This window comes from Silurus aristotelis (genome assembly GCF_946808225.1).
Source record: "Silurus aristotelis genome assembly, chromosome: 15".
NCBI classification, from domain to species: Eukaryota; Metazoa; Chordata; class Actinopteri; order Siluriformes; family Siluridae; genus Silurus; species Silurus aristotelis.
In genome coordinates, this window is record NC_139588.1 from 21,636,183 (window position 1) to 21,662,513 (window position 26,331).

The window sequence follows — 26,331 nt, forward strand, 5'->3', positions numbered from 1 at the left end:
ACGCTTCCCGGGAGATGTTCCATTAGATTTGGTTTCAGGTTTGTAGGAAAAATTTGGGGAAGAAAAACATAAGGGTAGAAAAGGCAGGTGTCCCAATTCTTTTCTTCTAATCGTGTATATTTTATCAGGCCATGTCTCTGATTCACCACAAGGTGGCAGTGATGATGATCTCCCAGTCATGTAATAACCATTGTTCAGTGAGGGCCCTGATTGACTGCGCACTAGTGGTGCGTGTGTGTGTGTTTTCAATGCTCACTGGGAGAGTCCTGACTCCCAGACCTCCTTCCAAGACACAGGATCACACACACTACTGTCTTTTTTCACCATAAGACACTTTTTAAAGTGTGTGAACAACAAGGCTACGTGCAGTTGCCATGCGATCCGGACCTGAAGGCGCTTTCGCACACTCTCTCTCTCTCTCTCACACACACACACACACACACACACACACACACAGTGTGGAAACGTGTTTAATTAAGGATAGGATCAAAAATTATATATATTCTTTATATATAACTTAAAGTTAATTGCACAACTGCTTCCTATGTATCTTTTAATGTATCATATCGTTCTCAGCTGAAGATGCTTTCCTGTCGGCCATCATCAACTACACCAACAGCTCCACCGTACACTTCAAGCTGTCCCCTACTTACGTCCTCTACATGACCTGCCGCTACGTGCTATCCAGCCACTACCGGCCCGACATCAGCGCGTCGGAGCGCACGCACAAAGTCATCGCCATCGTCAACAAGATGGTGAGCATGATGGAAGGAGTGATCCAGGTGAGTTCCCGGCCGCACCACAGACCCCGACGCGCTCCCTCCGCAGTAGCTAACGAGCTGGTTTAGCATCATCACGCACTCAGTGTAAACCGTCCTGCGCTAATACAATCCGCTTTTTATTTCCTCTCCTATATCACATATAATCCCTGTGTTATTCCTGATTTCAGGCCACGCCTCCTCGGCGTAACCCGCGTGTCTGATGGTGCTAAACTGGCCGATCTTAGCCTTGTGATTATGACGTACAGGGTGTAGTTTGTCGTAGCAGCTCTTGTAGGTGTAGTGTTTAAGGCATGGCCAACATCACAGCTCTAATCATGGCCCTTATGTATGTATGTATGTATGTGTGTGTGTGTGTGTGTGTGTGTGTGTGTGTGTGTGTGTTCGTCTGCGTGTGTTTTCCCTTCTCGTCCCCTTGTAACTTGTAAAAAAAAAAAAACGCCCACAGGTTTATTTACTCCGCCGCTCAGACGTGACCGTGCTGCCGCGCGAAAAGGATTCGAAATATAATTATAGTTATAGCTGGACAAAGGTTTTGAGACACCTGACTTTTCCACCCATATGTTGTTGTTCTTACAAAGATGCACAATTCTGCTCCAGCATCACAACGCCTCTGTGGTCATGAAGATATGCTTTACATGGGATTGTGTAGAAGATCTCCTGCTGTAGAGCTCCAACCCTATTGAACACCTTTGGGATGAACGAGGTGGAAAATCTAGTAGAACATCTGCCCAGAAGAGTGGAGCTTATTATTACAAAATGTTGACTTAAGGTGGAATGGGATGTTCTAAAAACAATCACAATGTTGTGGTCAGGTGTCCACAAACTTTTGGTCAGAAGGTTACCGCTTTACCTATAAGCTTCCTAAATCATTAGTACTGGAGACTCTATAAAAGGTTTGAGGCTGGTTTTGTAACATGCCAGCAGATGGCAGCACAAGGCTGCACACACAGTCACAGGGGGCACCTTTAAAAAAAAAAGCACCTTTTTGGAAAAGAACCACATATGACAGGTCGGGTGTTCCAATAACTTTGGCAATATCTTCCGGGATGTTACTGTAGAAAAATGGGTGAGTTTTTTTCAGAAAAAAAGTTTCGAAGCCTCGTGACCAATCAGAATCATTAAATTGTGATCGAATCGCTCGCTAGCAAAGATGAAAAAAATCGTGACTTTTCTTCAAGAATTATAGCATAAAAAATATGCATCAATTCGGTGTGTGTATAAAGGGTGTGTGTGTGTGTGTGTGTGTGTGTGTGTGTGTGTGTGTGTGTGTGTGTGTGTGTGTGTGTGTACATGCCTGTGATATCTCTGTCCATGCCACGGTCATTTGTTGACAGTCTCTCTCTCTGTCCTGTCGGATGTTTGTTCCCCCTCTTCCCACTCCTCCTCTCTCTGCAGGAGATTCCTGAAGGTGACCAGGTAGGAGACTGTACTGCCAGGGAGAGCTGACTATCTCTCTGTCTATCTCTTTCTCTCTCTCTCTCTCTCTCTCTCTTCTCATCCCCCTTTCTTTCCCACTCTTCAGTTAGCTTGGCTTAGTCTTACATCCCTTCGCCCCCCCCCCTTTCCCATTCTTCCATAATGAAAAACTTTGCCAATAATCCCTCCATCAGCAGCCACACACAAAAAAAAAAAAAATACAAAATAAAACCAAACGACATTAATAACATTAAACTCGAGCGTAACCCTTTTCATCAAGGACCATGTGATACTAAACCTCCGATCTCTGACTTGTGGCAGCATTTTTTTTAATTCTGGCATCTCCATGTTACCTTCTGCTTCCTGCACTTCAGCGTGGATGCGAGACAAACCCGCGTTCTGTTGCTTTTGTATTTCTGTTTCTTATCTTTCTTTTTTTTTTTTTTTTTTTTTTAAATAATTAATTTCGTTGTCTGTGGTTAATGTTCTCATTCCTCTAAATGCATTCTGTGGCTGAAACCAGAAAGGGGGGGGTGTTGGGAGGGGGGTTGGGGTTGGGGCGTCGCCGTCAGAGGGAAACGTGAGCGTGTGTATGACGGTTATGATTGTATGGTATACACAAGGTTCCAGTTCAACAAACGTGTGTGTGTGTGTTTCTGGGCCGTGTGTATCCCTTGCTATGTACTGGGGCCTTCGGAACTCCATAGCAACCAGACACTGCTCTGTTAAACGCCTTATTCTGTTAGTTTGTTTTTTTTCTATTTTTTCTCCACTGCACATGAACCAGTGCTTGAGGTTGTAGGTCATTTTATAACATTTTTAGCAACTTTAAAAACAGCGGTTACCATGGCAACTGTTGCAGCGCTTGTTCATATCCCAAAAGAAAATAAACCGGGTGTTTTTTCTTACGTCGGAAGTTTTTTGGTCGCCAGATACGTGGGTGTGGCTTACTGTAAATCAGCTATACCAGGGGTCCACAGGACTGCGTATCATTTGGTATCGGGTGGCACGAGAAAAACACACACTTTTTTAAAGATTTCATTTAGATTTTATTTCCGTTCGATTCACTTTTGTAGTCCGCGGGGTGTTTTATTTAAAAATTTAATAATTAAAAATCTATGTGTACGCCAATTTCCCCACAGTTGTTTTAGTCTCAGTTTTTTTATGCATCGTAATTTTGAGACAATACTATAGAAATGCAACTGTCCTCTAAAAATAACTCAGCATACAGCCATTACTGTCTCAATAACTGGCAACAAAAGTGAGTACACCCTCATTGAACATGTCAAAACTGTGTCAACAGTGTGAATATTTTGTGTGAACACCATCGTTATGTCGCACTGCATGTTGGGAAACTGTTGATTCTGAAGCGAGGCATCATGTTCTGCTTCAGAATCTTACAGTACATGTTGGAATCCATGTTTCCCCTGAAATGAACCGCAGCTCCAGCAGCTCTCATGCAGCCCCAGACCATGATGATACCACCACCACCATGCTTTACTGTAGACAAGACACAATTTTCTTGGTTCTCATCACCAGGGTGTTATTACACATGTTGGACACCATCTGAGCCAAACAAGTTTATCTTAGTCTCATCAGACCTCAGGACATGGTTCCAGTAATTCATGTTCTTGGGCAGGTCGTCTTCAGCAAACTGATTGCAGACACTCTTCTTCAACCTCTAAAGCAATGCTGCAGCACTCATGTGTCCGTTTTTCGAAGCAGTTTCTGCACCTGACGCACAGCACAAGGACTCGACTTGGGTGGACCCTTGTGAGGTCTGTTCCGAGTGGAACCCGTCTTTGAAAACCTCTGTATGACCCTGACCACTGTACTGTAACTCAGTTTCAGGGTGATACTGATCTTCTTACATCCTCAGCATCTTTGTGGAGAGCAACAATTCTAATTCTCACATCCTCAGAGACTCTTTACCATGAGGTCCATGTTGAACATCCAGTGGGCAGTATGAGAGAATTGGACTCAAAGCACCAAATATTAACTGCTCTAATACAAGATAGACAACTTTGTCTGGTCTTGTCATGCAGACAAAAACGTAAACATGATGAATAGGACGTGTGGCTCTGCATGTTTACACGTGCTACAGCTGTTATCACTTCTGTTGGCAAATATTTTGACGATAATGGTTGTATGGACTGTACTGCTATACAAGCTGCACCATCTGAGTTACGATGGCTGGACTATTACAATTATTCAATTGTAATATTCCTTTACACAAGTGTGAAGGAAATCGGGGAAATGCTATAACTCCGGTAGAAAACGTTTGCTCGATTCGGCCTATCAAAATGCTGACGCGTTACAATTTTCAAAACCTGATCAATGAATGTAAATGACCTGGAGGATTTACTGTAGGTGGCGCTCTAGCTTTCCATTTATTTCCTGTTGAACACGAGACCTCCAGGTGGCTTTGATACCAAATACATATCTAAAGTAAAAAAGCAGATACAGGCGATCAGAGCCAAAGGTTCTGGTTTTTTGTGCAGTGGGAAAAGCTGAACCAATCCCTGTGGTATCGGGAAGGTTCCAGCGAGTTGGGGACAGATCGGTGAGGTCTCCACTCAGCCCGTGCGGTGTCTGGTTGTGAGGGAGCGAGTGTGGGTCAGACAGGGGCTCGAGTCTGTCCTGGGACTGCTGCTGCTTATTGTGGCTGTGAGAACCCCTCTCCTGGCCCTGGTCACTTTGTCCCCGAGCTGTGTGTAACACATTCAATCTCTCCTGCAGAAGCAGAAAAACATCGCTGGCGCTCTGGCCTTCTGGATGGCCAACGCCTCCGAGCTGCTCAACTTCATCAAGCAGGACAAAGATCTGAGCCGCATCACACTGGACGCCCAGGACGTCCTCGCTCACCTCGTCCAGATGGCCTTCAAGTGAGTGTCCGAGAAAAACACACAGGCATGGACTATAGATAGAGTGAACACTCATATCACATAATGCACTGCTATCTATCTGTCTGTCTGTCTGATTACTATCTATCTGTCTGATTACTGTCTGTCTGTCTGTCAGTCTGTCTGATTACCATCTGTCTGTCTGTCTGTCTGATTACTATCTATTCGTCTGTCTGTCTATATAGCTAGCTAGCTATATAACTATATATAACTTATCTATATCTATCTATCTATCTATCTATCTATCTATATCTATATCTATATCTATATCTATATATATATATATATATATATATATATATATATATATATATATATATATATATATATAATATTCTGTCGATGTTGTAAAGCATATCTGCATGGAGCCGGCTTTGTGCACAGCTTATTAGATGTAGCATGTTCCATCCAGCATGACAAAGACGTCCTATATATTTGTGCACCTCAACAGTTTGGTGAACAACCACATGTGTTCGGGGAAAGTCAGGGGTCCCAATACTTTTGTCCTCACAGTGTATTTTATAGCTGGGTTTTTTTCTCCTCAGGTATCTGGTTCATTGCCTGCAGTCGGATCTGAATAATTACATGCCGGCGTTCCTCGATGATCCTGAAGAACAAAACCCACAGAGACCCAAGATTGGTGAGATTCTCTCATATACACACACACACACACACCCACACACACAGAGCTCACAACGATTCAGTTACTGATGTACTAATCTAAAGTCTAATCTCAATTGATATGGTGAAGTTTTCTGATCATAAGGTTGTAAGTTTAAATCCCACCACCTCAAAGCTGTCACTGCTGGGCCCTTGAGTAAGGCCCTTAACTCTCAGTTGTATAAATAAGATCTTGTAAGCCGCTCTGGATGTGAGTGATGTGGTAAAGCGGCAGCTATAGTGTTTTATAAATGTGTTTTATAAATACCCCAATTTTTTCTATTATTTTGTACCTATTTAATAATTATTTGATCTATTTATTAAATTATTATAAATAGATATTTTTATTTAAACCATTAAATCTATTTATAAATTAATTAATTTGTTACATAATAATTTTTTAAATGACAAAACCAAAACAGGGCAACAGAGCAAATGAAAAGTTTATTGATTAAACTACTGGAACTGGAATTGTGTTGCTTTTCGTGTGTGTGTGTGTGTGTGTGTGTGTGTGTGTGTGTGTGTGTGTGTGTGTGTGTGTGTGTGTGTGTGTGTGTGTGTGTGTGTGTGTGTGTTCACAATCCTTTCTGAAATCCTGCCTGTGATATAAAATAGTCGTGCTGTAACCGTATTTCCTGGGTTCCTGTCCCACAGAGGACGTGCTGCACACGCTGACAGGCGCCATGTCTCTGCTGCGGCGTTGCCGTGTGAACGCGGCTCTCACTATCCAGCTGTTCTCACAGCTCTTCCACTTCGTCAACATGTGGCTGTTTAACAAGCTGGTGACCGAATCCGACTCGGGCCTGTGCTCGCACTACTGGGGCGCCATCCTGCGGCAGCAGCTCAGCCACATCGAGGCCTGGGCTGAGAAACAGGGCCTGGAGCTCGCTGCAGATTGCCACCTCAGCCGTATAGTGCAGGTACACACACACACACACACACACACACACACACACACACACACTGTAACCTGAGATATTCATATTAGCACTCCAATAACACCTCATGAAAGTACCCACTTTCTGAGATCCTCATTTTTGTGGCTTATTTTTATGATCCACATCTGGATCCTGGTATTTTTTGGCCCATTTTTCATGGCAAAATTGCTCAGAATCATCACCACTGGTATGCGACAGTTTCCAGGTTCAAGGATCGAGCTTCAGGTTTGAACTCAGCTGTAACCCTTTAACACACTAACATTTAATTTACATGTGTTGCATATGGCAGATGTTCGATCCAGAAAAGCATCCTGATGCTAATTTAAATACTGCTGGATGAGGTACACTAATATGAACAAAGGTTTGTGGACATCTGTGCATAAGTTTCATGCTTTTTTGAGCTTTTCATTCCATACTTAGTCCCCATTTGCTCTAATCATATCCTAAATTTTGTGGATATATTTTTGTGCTCATACATCCACAAGGGCTTTATTAAAGTCAGGTACTGATTCATCGGTTTCGCCGATCAATAACGATAGTTTTTCCGGGTTGCGTTATACAGTACGAGAGCGGCCTCTAGAGTCAGATCACTGACAACACGTGCTGCTTATTTGACGTGTCTGTTTTTGGATGTTTTTATTTATATGTAGTGTAACTTTTTGTTTCAGGTTGAATGCATGTCTTTTGTTTTCTTCATATTTATCAATATAATATTAATATATTCATATTTATTTCATTTAGCACATTTTCATGGGAGATCCTACATAATTGTTTCTTCCCATATGGCTGGAAAAGTCACATTTCCCAATACTTCTGGTCCTTTGATGCTGTTTAAAGACTGCTAGTGAATCAGATGTTTGAACATCAAGTTGAAGTTCATTCCTCACTTAGGTGACTGAAAAGAGAAGAGTCTTGAGCTTTGCTTGTACCTGGAGAGATGGAGGGATTTGTCACAGTGTTGAGGATCAGAAGGAGCCTGGTGCAGCGGTTGATGATCAGAAGGAGGCTGGTGTTCACCCACAATGTTTGTGTTCTGGTTCTAGTCCATGTCTTCAGTACTTCCTGATGACAGGCATCCCCATAACATAATCTCCATAACATAAAGCCACCACCACCATGCTTCAGTGTATGGTATCTATGGTGTTGTCAGGGTGATAAACAATATCAAGGCTAATAAAGTTTTATCAAACCGTAAGAAAAATGTCCAACGCAAAATATTTCTCAAATGGCTTTCTTCTCACTGAGATTCTAAAGAACGAGTGCTTGAAATTTTTTCAGAATGTGATATATGGATTTGTAATTGTTACCCATGGAATCAATCCAAACAAGGTCAAGGTCACACCAAGATCAAAAGTCTGGAATAGTTTTTAATTCAAAAGCTTGCATCCTGTTGTTTTTTTTCCACACCGAGATGCTGTTTACACATCTTCAGGAATGTTCTTCAGGAACTCCAGGCCCATTGTTCAGCACTGGAGGCTTTCATTTATTTTTCTAACCAAGCCCTGACTGATACCTTTCCAGAACTTTGTCCTGGATTGTTTTGAGAGTTTTCATGATTTGTTTTTATTTAGTTAGATTCTCTACTGAACACTGGGTACCCTCACAGGTACATGTTCATTTATATAGAGATCACACACACACACACACACACACACACACACACACACACACACACACACACACACACAATGATGGACCTTGACTTCACAAAGGCTGAACCTGGTACCAGAACTAATACACGGTTTTGAGCACAATGGAAATGAATAGTGTAGTATTATTTATATTTGTGAATGATTTTATATGAATGTTGTTCCAGACGTAGATTCATGATGTATATAATATGGTGGTTCAGTTTCTGCTTCCGTTTTGAACGTCCCATTCCACCTTTGCTCTTCTAACAAATAACATCCACTCTTCTGGGTAGATGTTTCAATAGATTTTGGAGTGTATATACACAATCTCCCTCTTTCTTATCTTTCCAGGCAACGACTCTCCTCACCATGGACAAGTACTCCATGCAGGACGTCCAGACCATCAACAACACGTGCTTCAAGCTCAACTCTCTGCAGCTTAACGCCCTCATGAGCAACTACCACTGTGCCCCGGATGAGCCCTACATCCCCCCTGTGAGTGATCTGTCTGTCTGTCTGTCTATTCGTCTTTCTGTCTATCTCTCTAGTGAGCTAGCTAAATAAATATATATAGCTTAGCTGTCTGAAAACGGTTCTCCAGTGGTTCCTGATGAGGTGAGGATAATTGCGGGTTTGGTGTTTGGTGCAGGAGCTGATTGATCACGTGGTGGCCGTGGCAGAGAACACGGCGGACGAGCTGGCTCGCAGCGACGGCCGAGAGGTTCAGCTGGAGGAGGATCCCGACCTGCAGCTCCCCTTCCTGCTGCCGGAGGACGGCTACTCGTGTGACGTGGTCCGAAACATTCCCAACGGCTTCCAGGAGTTCCTGGATCCGCTCTGTCAGAGAGGTAGGATGCAGGGAGGGAAGGGATGGTGCTCGGGTAACGTTCCCGGATCCGCTCTGTCACAGAGGTAGGACGCAGGGAGGGAAGGGATGGTGCTCGGGTAACGTTCCCGGATCCGCTCTGTCACAGAGGTAGGACGCAGGGAGGGAAGGGATGGTGCTCGGGTAACGTTCCTGGATCCGCTCTGTCACAGAGGGTAGGACGCAGGGAGGGAAGGGTTCTGTTCTGGGAACGTTCCTGGATCCCTTCTGTCAGAAAGGTAGGACGCAGGGAGGGAAGGGTTCTGTTCTGGGAACGTTCCTGGATCCGCTCTGTCAGAAAGGTAGGACGCAGGGAGGGAAGGGTTCTGTTCTGGGAACGTTCCCGGATCCGCTCTGTCAGAGAGGTAGGAGGCAGGGAGGAAAGGGTTCTGTTCTGGAAACGTTCTGGGAGCCGGTCGTGGTCAGTAAATTCAGCTTATTTATTTAACGCTGATGTGAGAGCAAAGGAATGTGCACGGCTACGTTCTCACAGAGGCAGAACTGTTTGTAGTTTGATCAAAAACTAACACAGATAAGTGAGTGTGTGTGTGTGTGTGTGTGTGTGTGTGTGTGTGTGTGTGTGTGTGTGTGTGTGTGTGTGTGTGTGTGTGTGTGTGTGTGTGTGTGTGTGTGTGTGTGAGTGTGAGAATGATCTCCAGGATTGAGTTGTATATTAAATGCTTGTGTGGACTTGCTTTTATGTCTTTTTAGGTTTTTGCCGTCTGACTCCTTATCCTCGTTCTCCCGGAACCTGGACCGTCTACTTCGAAGGAGCCGACTGCGATAGTCACTTCTCTGCGGATAACTCCGACCTGGTGGGTCACATGACACGATACACACACACACACACACACACACACACACACACACACACACACACACACACACAAGGAAGCAGGATATGCGTTCTACTATTTGATATCCAAAGACAGTAATGTTCACAACACCTCGTTCGGTACCGCGCGTGTCCTTCGACACATCCGTGATTAGATTTTTGGTCCGATCCACAGTGTCCTGGTAATCAGACACATCTCAGGGGTTGTGGATGAGCCACAGACCTACCTCAGTGTGTTAGATTACAGTCAACAATGCTCCCACCGCTGCATCTAATTAGTGACCAGAGCACTGGAAATCATAGCTTTCTGCTCACTCTAATCGCACTAAAGCCCCCTAAATTGCACCGCTACCCCCTGTAATTGCCCTGGGGTTTTCTCCTGCTGTGGTTTGTGCGCACCGTGCCCTAACACGGAAACACAGCCTGGGCCTCGTCGGCTCCTGACCACTCCCAAGCAGGAGCCATATTTTAGCATCCCAGCGCCATCCAGCCTCTGATTAACTCAGACTGGCCACACGCCAGACAGACCCGCCCCCCCACTCACCCTGCCCTCAACCCTGCCCCCGCCCCCACCTTCGTCTCAGACGACTTCTTAATGATCTCATTCGTGTTGTGGTGGAGCTCGTCTCAATGCTCTCCACCTTTCATCTTAAAGCACTGCTGTGTCAAACTGCTACACAGGGCTTTCACTGTTTTTTACACACACACACACACACACACACACACACACACACACACACACACACACACAGATCCAGCTCTCATTTTTTCTCTTGCTCTCTTGTTCCCTCTATATCTTTTTGCTGATCTATCTATCTATCTATCTATCTATCTATCTATCTATCTATCTATCTATCTATCTATCTATCTATCTATCTATCTATCTATCTATCTATTTATTGATTGTGCTCTCTCTCTCTCTCTCTCTCTCTCTCTCTCACACTCACTCACTCACTCACTCACTCACTCACACACACACACACACACACACACACTCTCTCTTTCTCTCTCTCTCTCTTTATCTTGAATGTTATTAAAAGGCATCAGTCAGAAATTCTCGACACAAAAGTTCACCCATCGGTGTGTAATCCATCAAATGCTACATCCAACATTCTGCCTTTGCTCCAAGAAGTTTAATAGGAACTGGGAGTCCCACATACAGTCTGCCCCACCCCCTCCTGCTCTGCCCCGCCCCCTCCTGCTCTGCCCCGCCCCCTCCTGCTCTGCCCCGCCCCTCCTGCTCTGCCCCGCCCCTCCTGCTCTGCCCCGCCCTGCTCCTGCTCAACCCCGCCCTGCTCCTGCCCTGCTAAACTCCCAGCCTGCACCATGTTATGCTCGATCTCTCAAAGCTTTGCTCTGGTTTGTATTGTTATTTATCATTTGCACATATCCAAAGTGGACCTTTCTTCCACAGAAAAGACCACCAATGACCTTCCCTTTGACTACCAGGTTAGGATTGGATGTTTGATTGGATTTTAGGTTGGACATTAGATTGGACTTTAGGTTGGATTTTAGATTGGACGTTAGGTTAAAGGTCAGATTGAACATTAGATGGGGTGTTAGTTGGGAAATCTCTTTTGTCAATAAACCCAAAAACAGTAGCGCGTCCTTTTTCCAGAAAAACCACAAAGTGATAAACGTCACATTGTCCCACTGGGAGGTGAAGCTCTAACATCTGCGTATTTACCGTTTTCCCACTTAAACCATAAACATGAATGAACTGTACACAAAGCGTCCTGAAAGCAACAGGAGACGTTCACTTTGCTGCTCCTCTCCATGCTACCATATCTAGTAATCAAACCATAGAGAGTCCTTCTCTCTTTTCCTCTCTTTCCCTCTCCTTCTCTCTCTGTGGCCCATGTGGAAGGCGAGTTTGGCGCTCGGCATCGCTGACGCATATGGCTTTCATTCCTGACTCGGCTCCAGCAGCCGCCGTTTCTCCTTGTGGTCGGGCCTCTCTCCGAGGAACAACCGCCGCTCTGCCCCTCGCCTCGCCCTGCCTCCTCCTTCTCCTCCTCCTCGTATTCTTCCTCCTCTTCTTCCTAAGCTCGACTAGTCTGGTGCAGAACCAGCCACGAGACAGCTCCTGAGACCCAGTGCTTCTGCCCTAACCTTTTTTTGTTTACTTTTTTTTTTTTTTTTGCTTTTTTCATAGCCAATGAGGAAGGAACCTGAGGTCGTGACTGTGACGTTGAAGAAGCACAATGGCATGGGCCTCAGCATCGTCGCCGCCAAGGTAAGGAGAGCTAAAGATTAAATATTCACATATCCATTGAGTTCAATTAACTCCATAACAGGGTCTGTGTTCTGAAATGGTTTATTTATAAAGATTTTAATTAATAGCATCCTGTGTCACGTAGACATACGGAACTCAGATTTCCATTGTAAGTCTGGAATTTTCCTTTTATTTAGTGGGGAATGAAAATCAGGTGTCTCTGCTTAACCAGAATGTTCCTCTAGACAGGAGTTTCCATGCTCTCAGCAGAACTCCGCTATCACTAAATATCACCAAGTGTGTTTGGACAACAAACATTAGAAAGTTGGAGTCCGAGGGCGAAGGAGCGTTTCGGAGGCTGTGAGGTGCTCTACTTAAATCCAGCATTTGTGTGTGTGTGTGTGTGTGTGTGTGTGTGTGTGTGTGTGTGTGTGTGTGTGTTTGAGAGTTTTATCATGTGTTTAGTCTACTCTCAGCTCCTCCTTCATGACACTCTGTGAAAATCTCACGCCGGTGCCGAAAGCCTTTCAAGTCGAACCAAGAAACCGAAGATTCCAGCTCGAAGTCGCTTTTACAAACCGAAGCCGAGCGCCGAAAAACGGCAATAACATGCAAACGCACACGTTTGCCCTGAACAGGATTTGCATCTGTATGAGGAAACTGATACGTTAGGAATAAACTAATGTAGTGTGTGCGGTGGGGGTGGAGACGACAAGGAGGATTACACCACAGCAACACGCTCATGATCTCACAACACCTAAACAAAATACACCGTGTGGGCAAAAGTATCGGATTGAGATCAACGTGGAGGAGACAGATATGATTTTACGAGAGATGTCCTACTATAGAGCTCCTGAACACCTTTGAGATGAATGTGAACGCTGACTACACTCCTCACCTCACCTACCTGACTTTTGTGGCTGAATGAGAACAAATCTCCACAAGAGGAACATCTTCCCAGATGAGTGGAGCTTGTTAAAAGAGAGGACGAGTAAATGTGGAACGGGATTTTAATGCGTTCTTCTGGTCAGGTGTCACAATTGGTTCTTTTTGCATGTAACATCAAAGTCAAAATCGATCAAATTCCCTGCACCGAAACCGATGGGGGCCCTTGAGCAAGGCCCCCTTAGCCCTCGATTGCTCAGCTGTAGAACTGTAAATGAGAAAATGTCAATTCAATTGAGACGTTCGTTGCTATAGCAATGCTTTCATGTCCCCGAGCCTGCTGTTGGCAGAAAATTCGATGGTGGAGCTGCACCGCGTATCCTGACGTCGAATATTTCCCCAAAGAAACACATGCCGAAGTGTTTTTATTTCCTTTTACACAACAGGAAACAGGTCTTAAATTAGGATTTGTATGAGGAAAAGGTACTTTTTATCTGTTTCTGTTTACGGTTCATGGCAACAGGTTCCTGTTATCGCTTGCGTTATAGCAGCTGTAGAAAAAAGATTCTTTCTGTTTTCTTTTTTTAAGCATCTTTTTTTTTTTTTTGTGTAAAGCACACACACACACACACACACACACACACACACACACACACACACACAGCAGTATCTGGGTTGCTGCTTCAGAAGGTTTTCAAGGAACAGCTCATCTCCAGATGTGACACAGTCCTGAGAAGGAGCTTCAGAGGCTGAAGTAGGGAAAGGGGGAGCAAGTGAAAGGTTGGAGACTATCCTGAAGTGTTTTTCAAACTTCTATTTTGAAACAGAGGGAGGGAGGGACAGAGCGAGGGAGGAAAAGGGAGGGAGAGAGAGAGAGGTGGAGTAATGATAGGTTTGTCCCGGTGTGTAGAGCAGCACAAAAAGTTCACTGAGACGCCTTCGTGCTCCAAAAAGGATTTTCTTTTTGGTTCTTCTGGAACCAGCTTCGACTTTAGAATGTAGAGATGAGGCCGAGCTCAGACAGCTTTCTCAGATCAGATCAGATCAGATCAGATCGGATCACCTGGGGAACGTGTTACTTTTGGAGCGACCGTGTCACGCTCAGATTCTTCTAACAGCCAGAGCGGAGTTTTTGCAGCATGTGGTTTTCTGTGGTCGGGAGGAAAGACCAGTCGGTAAGACGCTGCGTGTGTGTGTGTGTGTGTGAGTGTGAGTGTGTGTGAGAGGAAACCCTGGCAGATGTTCAGAGCTGGTGGAATCTAAAAGGAAACAGTAGCGCAGACGTATTCATTCCAGTGATGAATTTTATGATCGTCCAAACCGATTCATCTCTTCAGGTGGCTTTCTGGGGGGAAAAAAAACAACACACGATTTTCTTTCTGTGTGAAATTCGAGGTGTTGGGAAAGTGCAAAAGTTTGTGTACCCTTTCAACAAAACAAAATCGAACCCGACACCAACCTGAGACTGTTGGCATAAACAATCCCAAGGTTGTGAATTTTTTCTTTAATGTCAAAAAGTATTACAGCCTCTTACAATATTATTGTTTTTGTTTTTTTTTATCCTTTTAGAGTTGCATTTGATGTTGCAGACGTCCAATAAACGATTTATTTATTATAATGTTTTCCTGTAGAATGAGACTCGCGGTTACAAAACCCTGACACTGGAGAATCCTTTTCATGTTAGTCGTCTTCTATAGAAAAAAAGACACCATATATGAAGATGGTCTTAGATGTTTTTCGCTCCAGTGAGCTTTATAATGTAGGAAAAATAACCTGGGACAAACCTGGGATTTGAAAAGCTGTACTTTAGAAAATAAAAATCAACACCTTCTGGCCAATTGGAGGCATATTTCAAGATGAAAGACGGGTCACAACGAAGGCGTCCTTTTGAAATTGTTTATTTGTGTCACGTTTTTCGTTTTTCTTTCGAAGTACAGCTACTGTTCTGTCTATACAGAAACTTTAGGGGGTACAAACTTTCGCACTCGGTTTCTGCGTTTCTGTTTAAAGCCGCTGTCCGATTTTTGTTAATTTTTTTTGCTTTGTTATTTTGCTGCACTCGGACTGTATGAGCACATTTCTTTTTGTCGTTTTTATTTATTAGCTATAATTATAAGGCATAAAATAGAGCGTTGGGGGGTTACAAACTTTTGCACTCAACTGTATTTCTTTGTATAATCGCAAAATTAATGGTTAAAAAGAAGATGCTGCACCCACACACACTCTCAAACTTCTATCAGGAACCGGAGAAGTGTTCGTGTTCTCGTCCCCACGTTCTTCCCAAACACTTTTCAGAACAGGAATCTTTTCCCACTCGTCCCACTCGCACCTCCGTCTCTCGTGAACGCTCTTCAGCCCTTTCTGTTTTTGTTTGTACAAAGTGCAGCACAATAGCACCGTGACTTCCCTCTGGCTAGGTTCCTCCACCTCCTGGCCCCCTTTTTTTTTTTTTTTCGTGCACCACACAAATAACAATAGCAGGATATAACTTCATGGCAGATTTCTGCACTTCCTGAACACTGGGATTCTACAAGATTCTAAACGTGAATCCACACCTGGACTGACGTTTTTTTTTTCTGCTCTCTGGGCTTTATGGAGATCTCTTTATATGAGGTCCTTGTAGTCACGAAGCCTCTCCAGATGCTCGCTGCATGTTCACCGCTTCACCACTATTCCCCCGAGAGGACTTTTAGTTCAGATGTTTCTGCTGTGCTCTTCTGGTCTTCAGATTGGATTTTTGGTCGCATACATGTGGCTGGGGAAGAGATCTTTTAACAGCTGGTAGATGCAGTATCTTAAACTTGACAGAGTCTTCGTTTACAGCTCTCACATCTGGCTGTCTGTCTGGCTGTCTGGGTCACATTTTTTTGACATTGTGTTCATTCCAAAGTCGAAAAGAGCTGAACTGTTTGGAAGATGTATTTACATTATGGCAGATTGCATTTACTTTAGGGCATTTTTCAGATGTCCTTATTCAGAGCGACACATAAGGTCAAGGTCCTTGCTCAGGGGCCCAAGAGGTGACATTATAGGCATTCAGGAGACGTCCTTATTCAGAGCGACACATCAGGTCAAGGGCCTTGCTCAGGGGCCCAAGAGGTGACATTATAGGCATTCAGGAGACATCTTTATTCAGAGTCCTTATTCATCAGGTTAAGGTCCTTGCCCAGGGCCCCAACAGGTGACATTTAAGGCATTTGGCAGACACCGTTATTCAGAGTGACACCTCCAGTCAAGGGCCTTGTTCAGGGGCCCAAGAGGTGGCAGATTCCTTTATCCAGAGGAACACAGCGAGTTAAGGTCATTGCTCAGGGGCCCAACAGGTGACATTTAAGGCATTTGGCAGACACTGCTGGTTAAGGGCCTTGCTCAGGAGCCCAATGGGTTTCAAATTACCTTTACATTTAAAGGGCCTTGCTCAGGTACTGAGACGTACTAAAGATCCAGCGACTAGACTCGAATTTCTTTAAAGCAAAAGAACGGGAAGTATTTTATTTTATTTTTATTTTTTTGTGGGTGCTAAACCGGTTTGTTCCAGACTAGAGACTTAACGTGTAACATGATGCCATGCCCTCATCTCATCCTGACGTGGTAATATGGAAATTAGCTTATGAGAGGGATTTTGAGAGATTTTGGCCAGCAATGGAAAGAAGTTCTAGTTCTAAGAGAGGTTTCACCCTCCACAGATGAAGAATACGAGTTCCTGCCTTGCTCTTAGATCATTTTAGCGCAAAGACACGTCTGGCTACTCCCACCACACAGACACCAGTCCTGTGATGCTTGACAGACGTGGTTTGGTGTCTCTTAACCCCAGCCAGCAGCCTACACCCTCCTTCATTAAAGCCTCTCAGATGTGATGAGTGCGTTTGAACCACAAGCTGCTCATTACCCAAAGCCTCATGTTCTGGTGATGACATTTTGCACCTGGCAGCAGGAGAGCACCAGAATGATCTCAGCAGTCTGTCTGTCCCCGCTTCCTGATCTAGTTCCAGCTAAAAGATATTGCTGCTGCTGCTGTTATGATGTCAATGAGGCATTTGCGTTTTTTATTTTTTATTTTTTTCTTGGATTGATGGGTTGGGGAACAGCATCAACTTTTGATCAAACCCCGGTGTTGACCTCTATAGATCCCTAAAGCATAGCGAATTTTTCTGACCGTCACAAATCCCAAACAGGAAGTCCAACGCGATTGAGTCGCAATTGAACAGAACAGGAGCCAACGCCAGCTTTGAATTTCCTTCGACAGGTTGCAGAGCGCTTCCTCTGAGAGGAAGTGTCAGGGTGGGGTCCCAATTCTGTGAAGTGTTTGACCCAAGACTGGAAAATAGTGCGACATGTGTAACACGTTCACCTCAGCAGGCTTCACGTGGTAAGCATGCAGCAGGTTGGTGTGATATGTGCCCCAACTGTGAGATGTTTGCTTCTCATAACCAATAAGGTGACACATCACAAAGATCTGCGAATGCTTCCATGTCCACCAGGTGACAGATGTTTTATTCAAAAAGAGCCCTGGAGTTAATAAGCTACAATGCAAACAGGAAGGTGATCATTACTGAGGATCAGGAGCAGATGTGTTATTGGTGATGTTTCCCCCTATAGAGAAGCAATCACAAAAGACATATGTGGAAATTGAATACAAAAACAAGACTTGATTTTTACCTATTGATTAATACAATCCACGATGCTTTGATTATTTGCAAATGATCAGCAAACTGTGATAAACAGTCAGGCTGGTGGAGGATCTGAAGTAAATCCTGGATGCAATGATTAACATTACAATAAAATTTCATAAAGCCAATCCACATACCAGCATGATTTTTTAGGTGGAAGGAAACCTAAAGAACCCAGATGGAAACCCCACCTGGACAAGGGGAGTATCTAAAGTACCCAGATGAAAAACCCACCTGGACAAAGGGAGTATCTGAAGAACCCAAATGGAAAACACACCTGGACAAGGGGAGTATCCAAAGAGCCCAGATGGAAAACCCACCTGGACAAGGGGAGTATCTGAAGAACCCAGATGGAAAACCCACCTGGACAAGGGGACTATCTGAAGAACCCAGATGGAAAACCCACCTGGACAGGGGGATTATCTAAAGAACCCAGACGGGAAAACCCACCTGGACAAGGGAAGTATCTTAAGAACCCAGATGGAAAACCCACCTGGACAACAGGGAGTATCTGAAGAACCCAGATGGAACTCCCACCTGGACAACGGGGAGTATCTGAAGAACCCAGATGGAACTCCCACCTGGACAAGGGGAGAACCTGACGAACCCAGATGGAAACCCAACGGGAGAACGTGTGAACCAACAGAAGTTAACCCAGTGGTTTTGTAGGTGAAAGGAAGTTATTACAGTTGAATAAAATAAAAAAGAACAGTATTATAAATATTGTAAATTGTTTCAACACACTTTAGACAGAAAGCAGACGGGAGTACTGACACGTACACTAGGGGCAGGTTTTTTTCCGTCTTTAAGTTCTGGTTTAGGTTAAAGACCCCATTTCTAAAAGGTTTGATCAACCTACGTGTGTTGATGTCCTCGCTCAGACTTGCGATGGCATGCTCTCTCTAATCAAGTCTCTGCAGATGTTAATAATCAGTGGTTTGAAACACGCACTTGAACCAAATCTCTCAAATCTAAAGCCTACGTTCAGTTCAAATAAACTCAGTCACGGAAGCAGTTTGGTTTGCCACACCCCTGATCGAGGACATTTAGCCCACCATGGCTGCTTTATAATCTGAGAAGTCGTATTTTTTTAACCGGAGGAGATTTGTAGCTCAGATATGAAACCAGCTTCAGAAAACCTGAAGTTTAAGTTCAAGTAGAGCACATCAATGGTTTTATTTACCCTCTCGGTAATCACCCATGAAGCTCCTCCTCTACTCTGAAGCTCACTGGAATAATCGCCTTTTAGACGTCTTTGTACACAGTATTGAGTTGTGGAACGTATGATATGTGGTTTTGGAACCCGTTCCACATGTAGTCTCCGTTCACTGTTCACTGTAGAAACGCCGCTCTTCTGGGAAGATGTTCCACTAGGTTTTTGGGAGTGTATTCGAATCTTATTAAGAGCGTCTGTCTTTGGTTCTTCTTCTGTGGCTTCTCTGATGATGAAGTCTGGGGCGACTGTGGCAAGGAGTTATCGCCCATGGTTTGAGGAAGAAACCTTGAGAGGAACCAGACTCAAAGGGGAACCCATCTTCATCTGGGTGGCACCAAAAGTGTGATTTCATAAATCGTTCAAACATTACAAACACCAAATATATAAGCACCAGAGTGTGTGGTTTATAGGTAATGTGCTTTCCACAGTCAGTTGAAGTTGTGGAACCAGGAGCTTCTGTGCAACTCGTAAATGAGCTCAACATCTGAGGTTATTATAGATTTCAACACCAAAACATTTCCATGTCAGAGCTTTTAAATATTTAATGATGGAGAAACAGCATATGTAGATTATTTCGGGTATTTAAGAGGTCGTTTATCCTCAAATCCAATGCCTAAAATCTTCATTAAGTCCGAACCAACTGGAGCTGGTACATCTCTAGATGCATTGGGATCTTCTTATTGAAGGTCCGAAATCTTTTGCGGGGTGGGGGACTTCTCAGGGGCTCAGCAGTGGCATTTCAGTGGTGCTTGGATTTGAACAAATGACCAGAAGTGGAACAGCTTGTCCACCGAGTTACAGGATGTATGAACAGAAGGACTTTTCTGTCTTTGTGTCCAATCAGCACTGGGGGCTCTTTCTGAACTTCTAAATTGTCCCCTTGTATCAAAAAATGAGAGGCGGAGCCTGCGATTTTTAGCGTTGTCATTTTGCATGCAGACGCTGAAGGGCATAGCGGTAGGAAGTGATTCTCTCTTTTTCTCCTTCTTTATCTCCCGATATGACTTTCTTTCATAGGATTTAATTTTGCTCCGCCATTCTGTTCCACGTCCACGGTGGCGATTAGAATAAAATCGGCACTTCATTTTAACAGAGATTTTCTTGTTTTTTTCTCTCTCTCTCTTTCTCTCTCTCTCCCTATTTTTCCTTTTTTTAAATTCTATGCAAAAACCTATTTGTGTGGTGGACTTTGCTTGTCCGGATATCCAGCCTTGAATGGCGCCATCAATCATTTTTCCGTGTGCCGAGTGTGTGCTTTTGGCTCAGACGTATCAAATCGTGTATTTTATACGCACGTGGCTTGACACGGCGGTTTCCTTCACCGAGAAGCACCACATTGATGGCTGTGTGTGGGTGGGTGTCCGTGTTGGTGGTCTTCATCGAGCGATTCCCAGGCGGATTCGGTTTCCATCTCAGCCCTGCAGTCTGCTTCTCGGCCTTGACTTTCTAATAACATCAGCCGTTACTATCGGCCTCGCTCTGTTAGTCCAAGACAGTAACTCGCTCTTCGGAACAATAAACAGCAGTTTCTCACTCAGTTGCTCACCCTGTTCACCTATAAAACAAGTTCCAGCGCTGGGCCTCGAGCAGCAGCACTGACTGCACCATTAGAGAACGTCCAGATATAAAAAAAAAATGTTCTGCCTGTTGGCTCTCGGATTGGTGATGCGAACGCAGCTCCATCTCCTGCTTTATAGGTTCACAAAAAGGGCAGGTTAAAATATATAAATGTTCAGATGTTCGGCTTTATATTTATTGAAAGATCTTTAATTAGATCTTCACATCAATGCTTCCGGACAGTTTTCCTCCAAACGTTCAGCTGAAATACTTCTCATAAAATAAGTGTTCTACACTAGTTGGAGATCCAGTTAATCTCTGAGCAGTATCAGGATTTAGGTGTGGTGACTGGGCAGGACATTCAATGATATATGAGACTCCAGACTACTGTTTGCTCTCTAAATAACGCTTTCAGTTATTTAATCAGACTGAATTGCATGGTGTTATAGTATGGAATGGGATCCTTGTCGTTCCCTGCTCTAAAACAACCCAAACGCCATTAAGCTTCCACCTCCATGTGTGACTGTGGGGGTGAGGCAGTCTGATCACATCATCTCTCCCATTCTCAGTCTTACACAAGTTCTTTTGTTAGAGGCAAAAATGTCAAATTTAGACTCCACAGAGTTTCTTCGTCATTCACTGTCCAATTCCTGTGTGTTTGTCTTTTACGTGATTTGTTAAACTAAAGGAACATGCATTTTTCTAAAAAAGAAAAAAAAAAACAATAAAAGACTCTGTTTCCACACTCTTCACAGAAACTGTGTTATGGTCCTAGGAGGTGCAAATACACACACACACACACACACACACACACACACACACACACACACACACACACACAGATAGTATGAAAGCTCTTTCTTCAGATCTACAAAACACAGCAGGTTATAAACTGCACTATTTGCATTGGCCGTGTTTGTTCAGGTGTGGACGCTGTAGCGTCGGCCGACTCGCCGCTGTTCGGGCCGCTCTGGTTAGTGAGAACATGAAAATTATCAGGAAGTGTTGGTCCTTTTTGAATTTTTTTTTTTTACAGGTCTACTCAAATATGCACCCTGACAGCGTAGGTAGATACGGTCTAGGTGGGTCGCTATTGTAGGGATAGGTGGGTGGGTTTTTGGATAGATAGGGTCTAGGTGTCTAGCTATTGTATGGATAGATGGGTGGGTAGGCAGATAGGGTAAAGTTGGGTGGGTGGGTAGTTAGGTAAATATGGTCTAGGTGGGTGGCTATGGTATGGATTGGTGGGTGGGTAGATAGGGTCTAGGTGGGTGGCTAACGGTATGAATGGGTGGGTGGGTAGATAGGGTCTAGGTGTGTGGCTATGGTATGGATGGGTGGGTGGGTAGATAGGGTCTAGGTGTGTGGCTATGGTATGGATGGGTGGGTGGGTAGATAGGGTCTAGGTGTCTGGCTATGGTATGGATGGGTGGGTGGGTAGATAGGGTCTAGGTGTGTGGCTATGGTATGGATGGGTGGGTGGGTAGATAGGGTCTAGGTGTGTGGCTATGGTATGGATGGGTGGGTGGGTGGGTGGGTAGATAGGGTCTAGGTGTGTGGCTATGGTATGGATGGGTGGGTGGGTGGGTGGGTAGATAGGGTCTAGGTGGGTGGCTATGGTATGGATGGGTGGGTGGATAGATAGGGTCTAGGTGGATGGCTATGGTACAGATGGGTGGGTGGGTAGATAGGGTCTAGGTGGGTGGCTATGGTATGGATGGGTGGGTGGGTGGGTAGATAGGGTCTAGGTGGGTGGCTATGGTATGGATAGGTGGGTGGGTAGATAGGGTCTAGGTGGGTGGCTAACGGTATGGATAGGTGGGTGGGTAGATAGGGTCTAGGTGGGTGGCTAACGGTATGAATGGGTGGGTAGATAGGGTCTAGGTGGGTGGCTATGGTATGGATAGGTGGGTGGGTAGATAGGGTCTAGGTGGGTGGCTAACGGTATGAATGGGTGGGTGGGTAGATAGGGTCTAGGTGTGTGGCTATGGTATGGATGGGTGGGTGGGTAGATAGGGTCTAGGTGTGTGGCTATGGTATGGATGGGTGGGTGGGTAGATAGGGTCTAGGTGTGTGGCTATGGTATGGATGGGTGGGTAGATAGGGTCTAGGTGTGTGGCTATGGTATGGATGGGTGGGTGGGTAGATAGGGTCTAGGTGTGTGGCTATGGTATGGATGGGTGGGTGGGTAGATAGGGTCTAGGTGTGTGGCTATGGTATGGATGGGTGGGTAGATAGGGTCTAGGTGTGTGGCTATGGTATGGATGGGTGGGTGGGTAGATAGTGTCTAGGTGGATAGCTATGGTATGGATGGGTGGGTGGCTAGATAGGGTCTAGGTGGGTGGCTATGGTATGGATGGGTGGGTGGGTGGGTAGATAGGGTCTAGGTGGGTGGCTATGGTATGGATGGGTGGGTGGGTGGGTAGATAGGGTCTAGGTGGGTGGCTATGGTATGGATGGGTGGGTGGATAGATAGGGTCTAGGTGGATGGCTATGGTATGGATGGGTGGGTGGGTAGATAGGGTCTAGGTGGGTGGCTATGGTATGGATGGGTGGGTGGGTAGATAGGGTCTATGGTGGGTGGCTATGGTATGGATGGGTGGGTGGGTAGATAGTGTCTAGGTGGGTGGCTATGGTATGGATGGGTGGGTGGGTAGATAGGGTCTATGGTGGGTGGCTATGGTATGGATGGGTGGGTGGGTAGATAGGGTCTAGGTGGGTGGCTATGGTATAGATAGGTGGGTGGGTAGATAGGGTCTAGGTGGGTGGCTATGGTATGGATGGGTGGGTTTAGATAGGGTCTAGGTGGGTGGCCATGGTATGGATGGGTGGGTGGGTAGATAGGGTCTTGGTGGGTGGCTATGGTATGGATTGGTGGGTGGGTAGATAAGGTCTAGGAGGGTGGCTATGGTATGGATGGGTGGGTGGGTAGATAGGGTCTAGGTGGGTGGCTATGGTATGGATGGGTGGGTGGGTAGATAGGGTCTAGGTGGGTGGCTATGGTATGGATGGGTGGGTGGGTGTGTAGATAGGGTCTAGGTGGGTGGCTATGGTATGGATGGGTGGGTGGGTGGGTAGATAGGGTCTAGGTGGGTGGCTATGGTATGGATGGGTGGGTGGGTAGATAGGGTCTAGGTGGGTGGCTATGGTATGGATGGGTGGGTGGATAGATAGGGTCTAGGTGGATGGCTATGGTATGGATGGGTGGGTGGGTAGATAGGGTCTAGGTGGGTGGCTATGGTATGGATGGGTGGTTGGGTAGATAGGGTCTAGGTGGGTGGGTATGGTATGGATGTGTGGGTGGGTAGATAGGGTCTAGGTGGGTGGCTATGGTATGGGTAGGTGGGTGGCTATGGTATGGGTGGGTGGGTGGTTAGATAGGGTCTAGGTGGGTGGCTATGGTATGGGTGGGTGGGTAGATAGGGTCTAGGTGGGTGGCTATGGTATGGATGGGTGGGTGGGTAGATAGGGTCTAGGTGGGTGGCTATGGTATAGATAGGTGGGTGGGTAGATAGGGTCTAGGTGGGTGGCTATGGTATAGATAGGTGGGTGGGTAGATAGGGTCTAGGTGGGTGGCTATGGTATGGATAGGTGGGTGGGTAGATAGGGTCTAGGTGGGTGGCCATGGTATGGATGGGTGGGTGGGTAGATAGGGTCTAGGTGGGTGGCCATGGTATGGATGGGTGGGTGGGTAGATAGGGTCTTGGTGGGTGGCTATGGTATGGATTGGTGGGTGGGTAGATAGGGTCTAGGAGGGTGGCTATGGTATGGATGGGTGGGTGGGTAGATAGGGTCTACGTGGGTGGCTATACAGTGATACCATTACTGTAATGTGGCTGTAATTGTATGATGGTATCCCTGTGACCTCACTCTGCCTCGACTCTCTCGTACAGAAAATGCGGTCATCTGCGGCAAATTAAGATTCTAAAGGAGCTCATTGTTGGGCATGTGTGTGTGAAGGGCAGAGAGAATGGTGTAAAGATGTGAAGTCTGAACACGCAACAATGCTGGAGCTCCGAGCTCTGAACCCGAGCCGAATAATTACAGCCTTTTAGGGATTTTTTTTTTTTTTGTGGCCGGATGAGTGGTTAATCTTCTTGACTGTTTCACAGAGCTCGCTTTCATCTAGTGTAAAACAATCTCATCCATGTCTTAATGGTTTCAACCACCAGCTTGTGTGGGTCCCCTTCATCATCCTACTGTTTGAGGGTGTGTCGAGTTTTTACACTGGAATCTGTTACGGGAATGTAGCGGAAATTGTCAGTCTCATATTAATAGTGTGTGTGTGTGTGTGTGTGTGTGTGTGTGTGTGTGTGTGTGTGTGTGTGTTTTTGTAGGGTGCTGGACAGGAGAAACTTGGAATTTACATCAAGTCTGTCGTCAAAGGCGGAGCTGCAGACATGGTGAGGTGATAAATATAGTAAGGATAAGCTCAGTGCAGGCAGTGGTGTGTGTGTATGTCATGTAGACTAAATAACACTTTGGCTTTGTGTGCGCTTTTCAGGACGGCCGTCTGGCTGCTGGAGATCAGCTGCTCAGCGTTGATGGGAGGAGTCTAGTCGGACTGTCTCAGGAGAGGTAATATCGTCTGGTTACTGAAGGAGCGTCAAAGCTAAGCTTGTAATATCCTGTTTCTCTGAGGGATCAGTGGGAAATAAAACCTGTAGGGCACATGTCGTTCTAGGAAATGAATCAACACAGCATTGTGCGCTGAAAAGATTGGAGTGGACTGTTTTTCTGTTAAAGCATATCCTGAAGTGTATCATTTTAATAACAAAAAGCTTGTTTTGTTAATGAACTCTTTTCCATATAAAAATCTTTCCGTCATCCTTCAGCTTTGCCGCTCCTTTCTTTCTGCACTAAACTGGAGCAGTTACTTTGAAAAAAAAACACTCATTTGTCTGTCAATAAAATCTAGTTTTGTCCCGTCACAGCTGTAATTATAAAAAAAAATTAAAATAAAACACAAGCTGAGGTCGCCGAACTCTGAAACGACGGATTCGCGTCAGATCAAATCCAGATGGTGTTTACGCTTTATAATTGTATTTGAAGTTATAAGTCTGAGGAATGTGACACTCGACGCCGCTGTGGTTCTGTCGGTCTCTTTGAGGAGTTTGACATTGGGCCAGGAGTAAAGCGTGAGGTCTTCCAGAAATGAGCTATACTGGGATGGGTTTGGTTTAATCCTCTTGGATTTTTTTTAAGCATGTCTGATTGTCATATTTATGGAGTGCCTTTTTTTTTTGTGTGTGTGTGTGTCAGGGCGGCGGAGCTGATGACTCGAACTGGCTCGGTGGTCACTCTGGAGGTGGCCAAACAGGGGGCAATTTACCACGGCCTGGCCACACTGCTCAACCAGCCATCTCCCATGATGCCACGGGGTAAGAAGAGTGCAGCTTCAACCCCTCTTTTGTGTATAGTCACTCTGAGAGGGTGGGGTGGACTAGAGGGAGATCAAAATCTTAACACTGTAAATTATACAAATAGTAAGAAATTCTACAGGCAAAAGTTTGTGGACACCTGAGCATAAGATTGGTATGTGCTTCTTTTTGGAGATCCCATTCCACATTTAGTTCCCATGTGCTGTTCTATTAAGCTCCACTCTTCTGGGAAGATGTTCCACTAGATTTTGTTCAGATTTGACACACGTTGATGAGGAGACCTGGCGTGCAGTCAGTGCTCCAACTCATCATTTAATAGGGTTTACAGCTCTATAGCAGGAGATCTTCCACTCCAATCCATGTTAAGCAGATCTTCA

At 45.2% G+C, this 26,331-nt stretch overlaps 1 protein-coding gene and 1 long non-coding RNA gene across 22 annotated transcripts in view; both read left to right on the forward strand.

Moving 5' to 3' along the window:
• afdna (afadin, adherens junction formation factor a) overlaps window positions 1-26,331 on the forward strand; it is a 103,097-nt gene that overhangs the window by 55,758 nt on the left and 21,008 nt on the right. For 11 of the 21 annotated variants that reach the window (XM_083562418.1, XM_083562423.1, XM_083562419.1 and 8 more), the window contains 11 exons: window positions 577-782; window positions 4,938-5,083; window positions 5,647-5,741; window positions 6,416-6,681; window positions 8,682-8,825; window positions 8,980-9,178; window positions 9,907-10,010; window positions 12,186-12,266; window positions 24,911-24,976; window positions 25,078-25,151; window positions 25,836-25,954. In XM_083562418.1, coding sequence (XP_083418544.1) covers window positions 577-782; window positions 4,938-5,083; window positions 5,647-5,741; window positions 6,416-6,681; window positions 8,682-8,825; window positions 8,980-9,178; window positions 9,907-10,010; window positions 12,186-12,266; window positions 24,911-24,976; window positions 25,078-25,151; window positions 25,836-25,954 — 1,500 coding nt within the window. Of the gene's footprint in view, window positions 1-576; window positions 783-2,177; window positions 2,199-4,937; window positions 5,084-5,646; window positions 5,742-6,415; window positions 6,682-8,681; window positions 8,826-8,979; window positions 9,179-9,906; window positions 10,011-12,185; window positions 12,267-24,910; window positions 24,977-25,077; window positions 25,152-25,835; window positions 25,955-26,331 lie in introns of all 21 variants that reach the window. The other 10 variants (XM_083562412.1, XM_083562421.1, XM_083562405.1 and 7 more) reach the window with 1 other exon arrangement.
• Window positions 14,321-18,469, forward strand: LOC310737864. The gene is made up of 3 exons (XR_014536910.1): window positions 14,321-16,121; window positions 16,201-18,307; window positions 18,353-18,469. It is a non-coding gene; the product is annotated as an uncharacterized lncRNA (long non-coding RNA).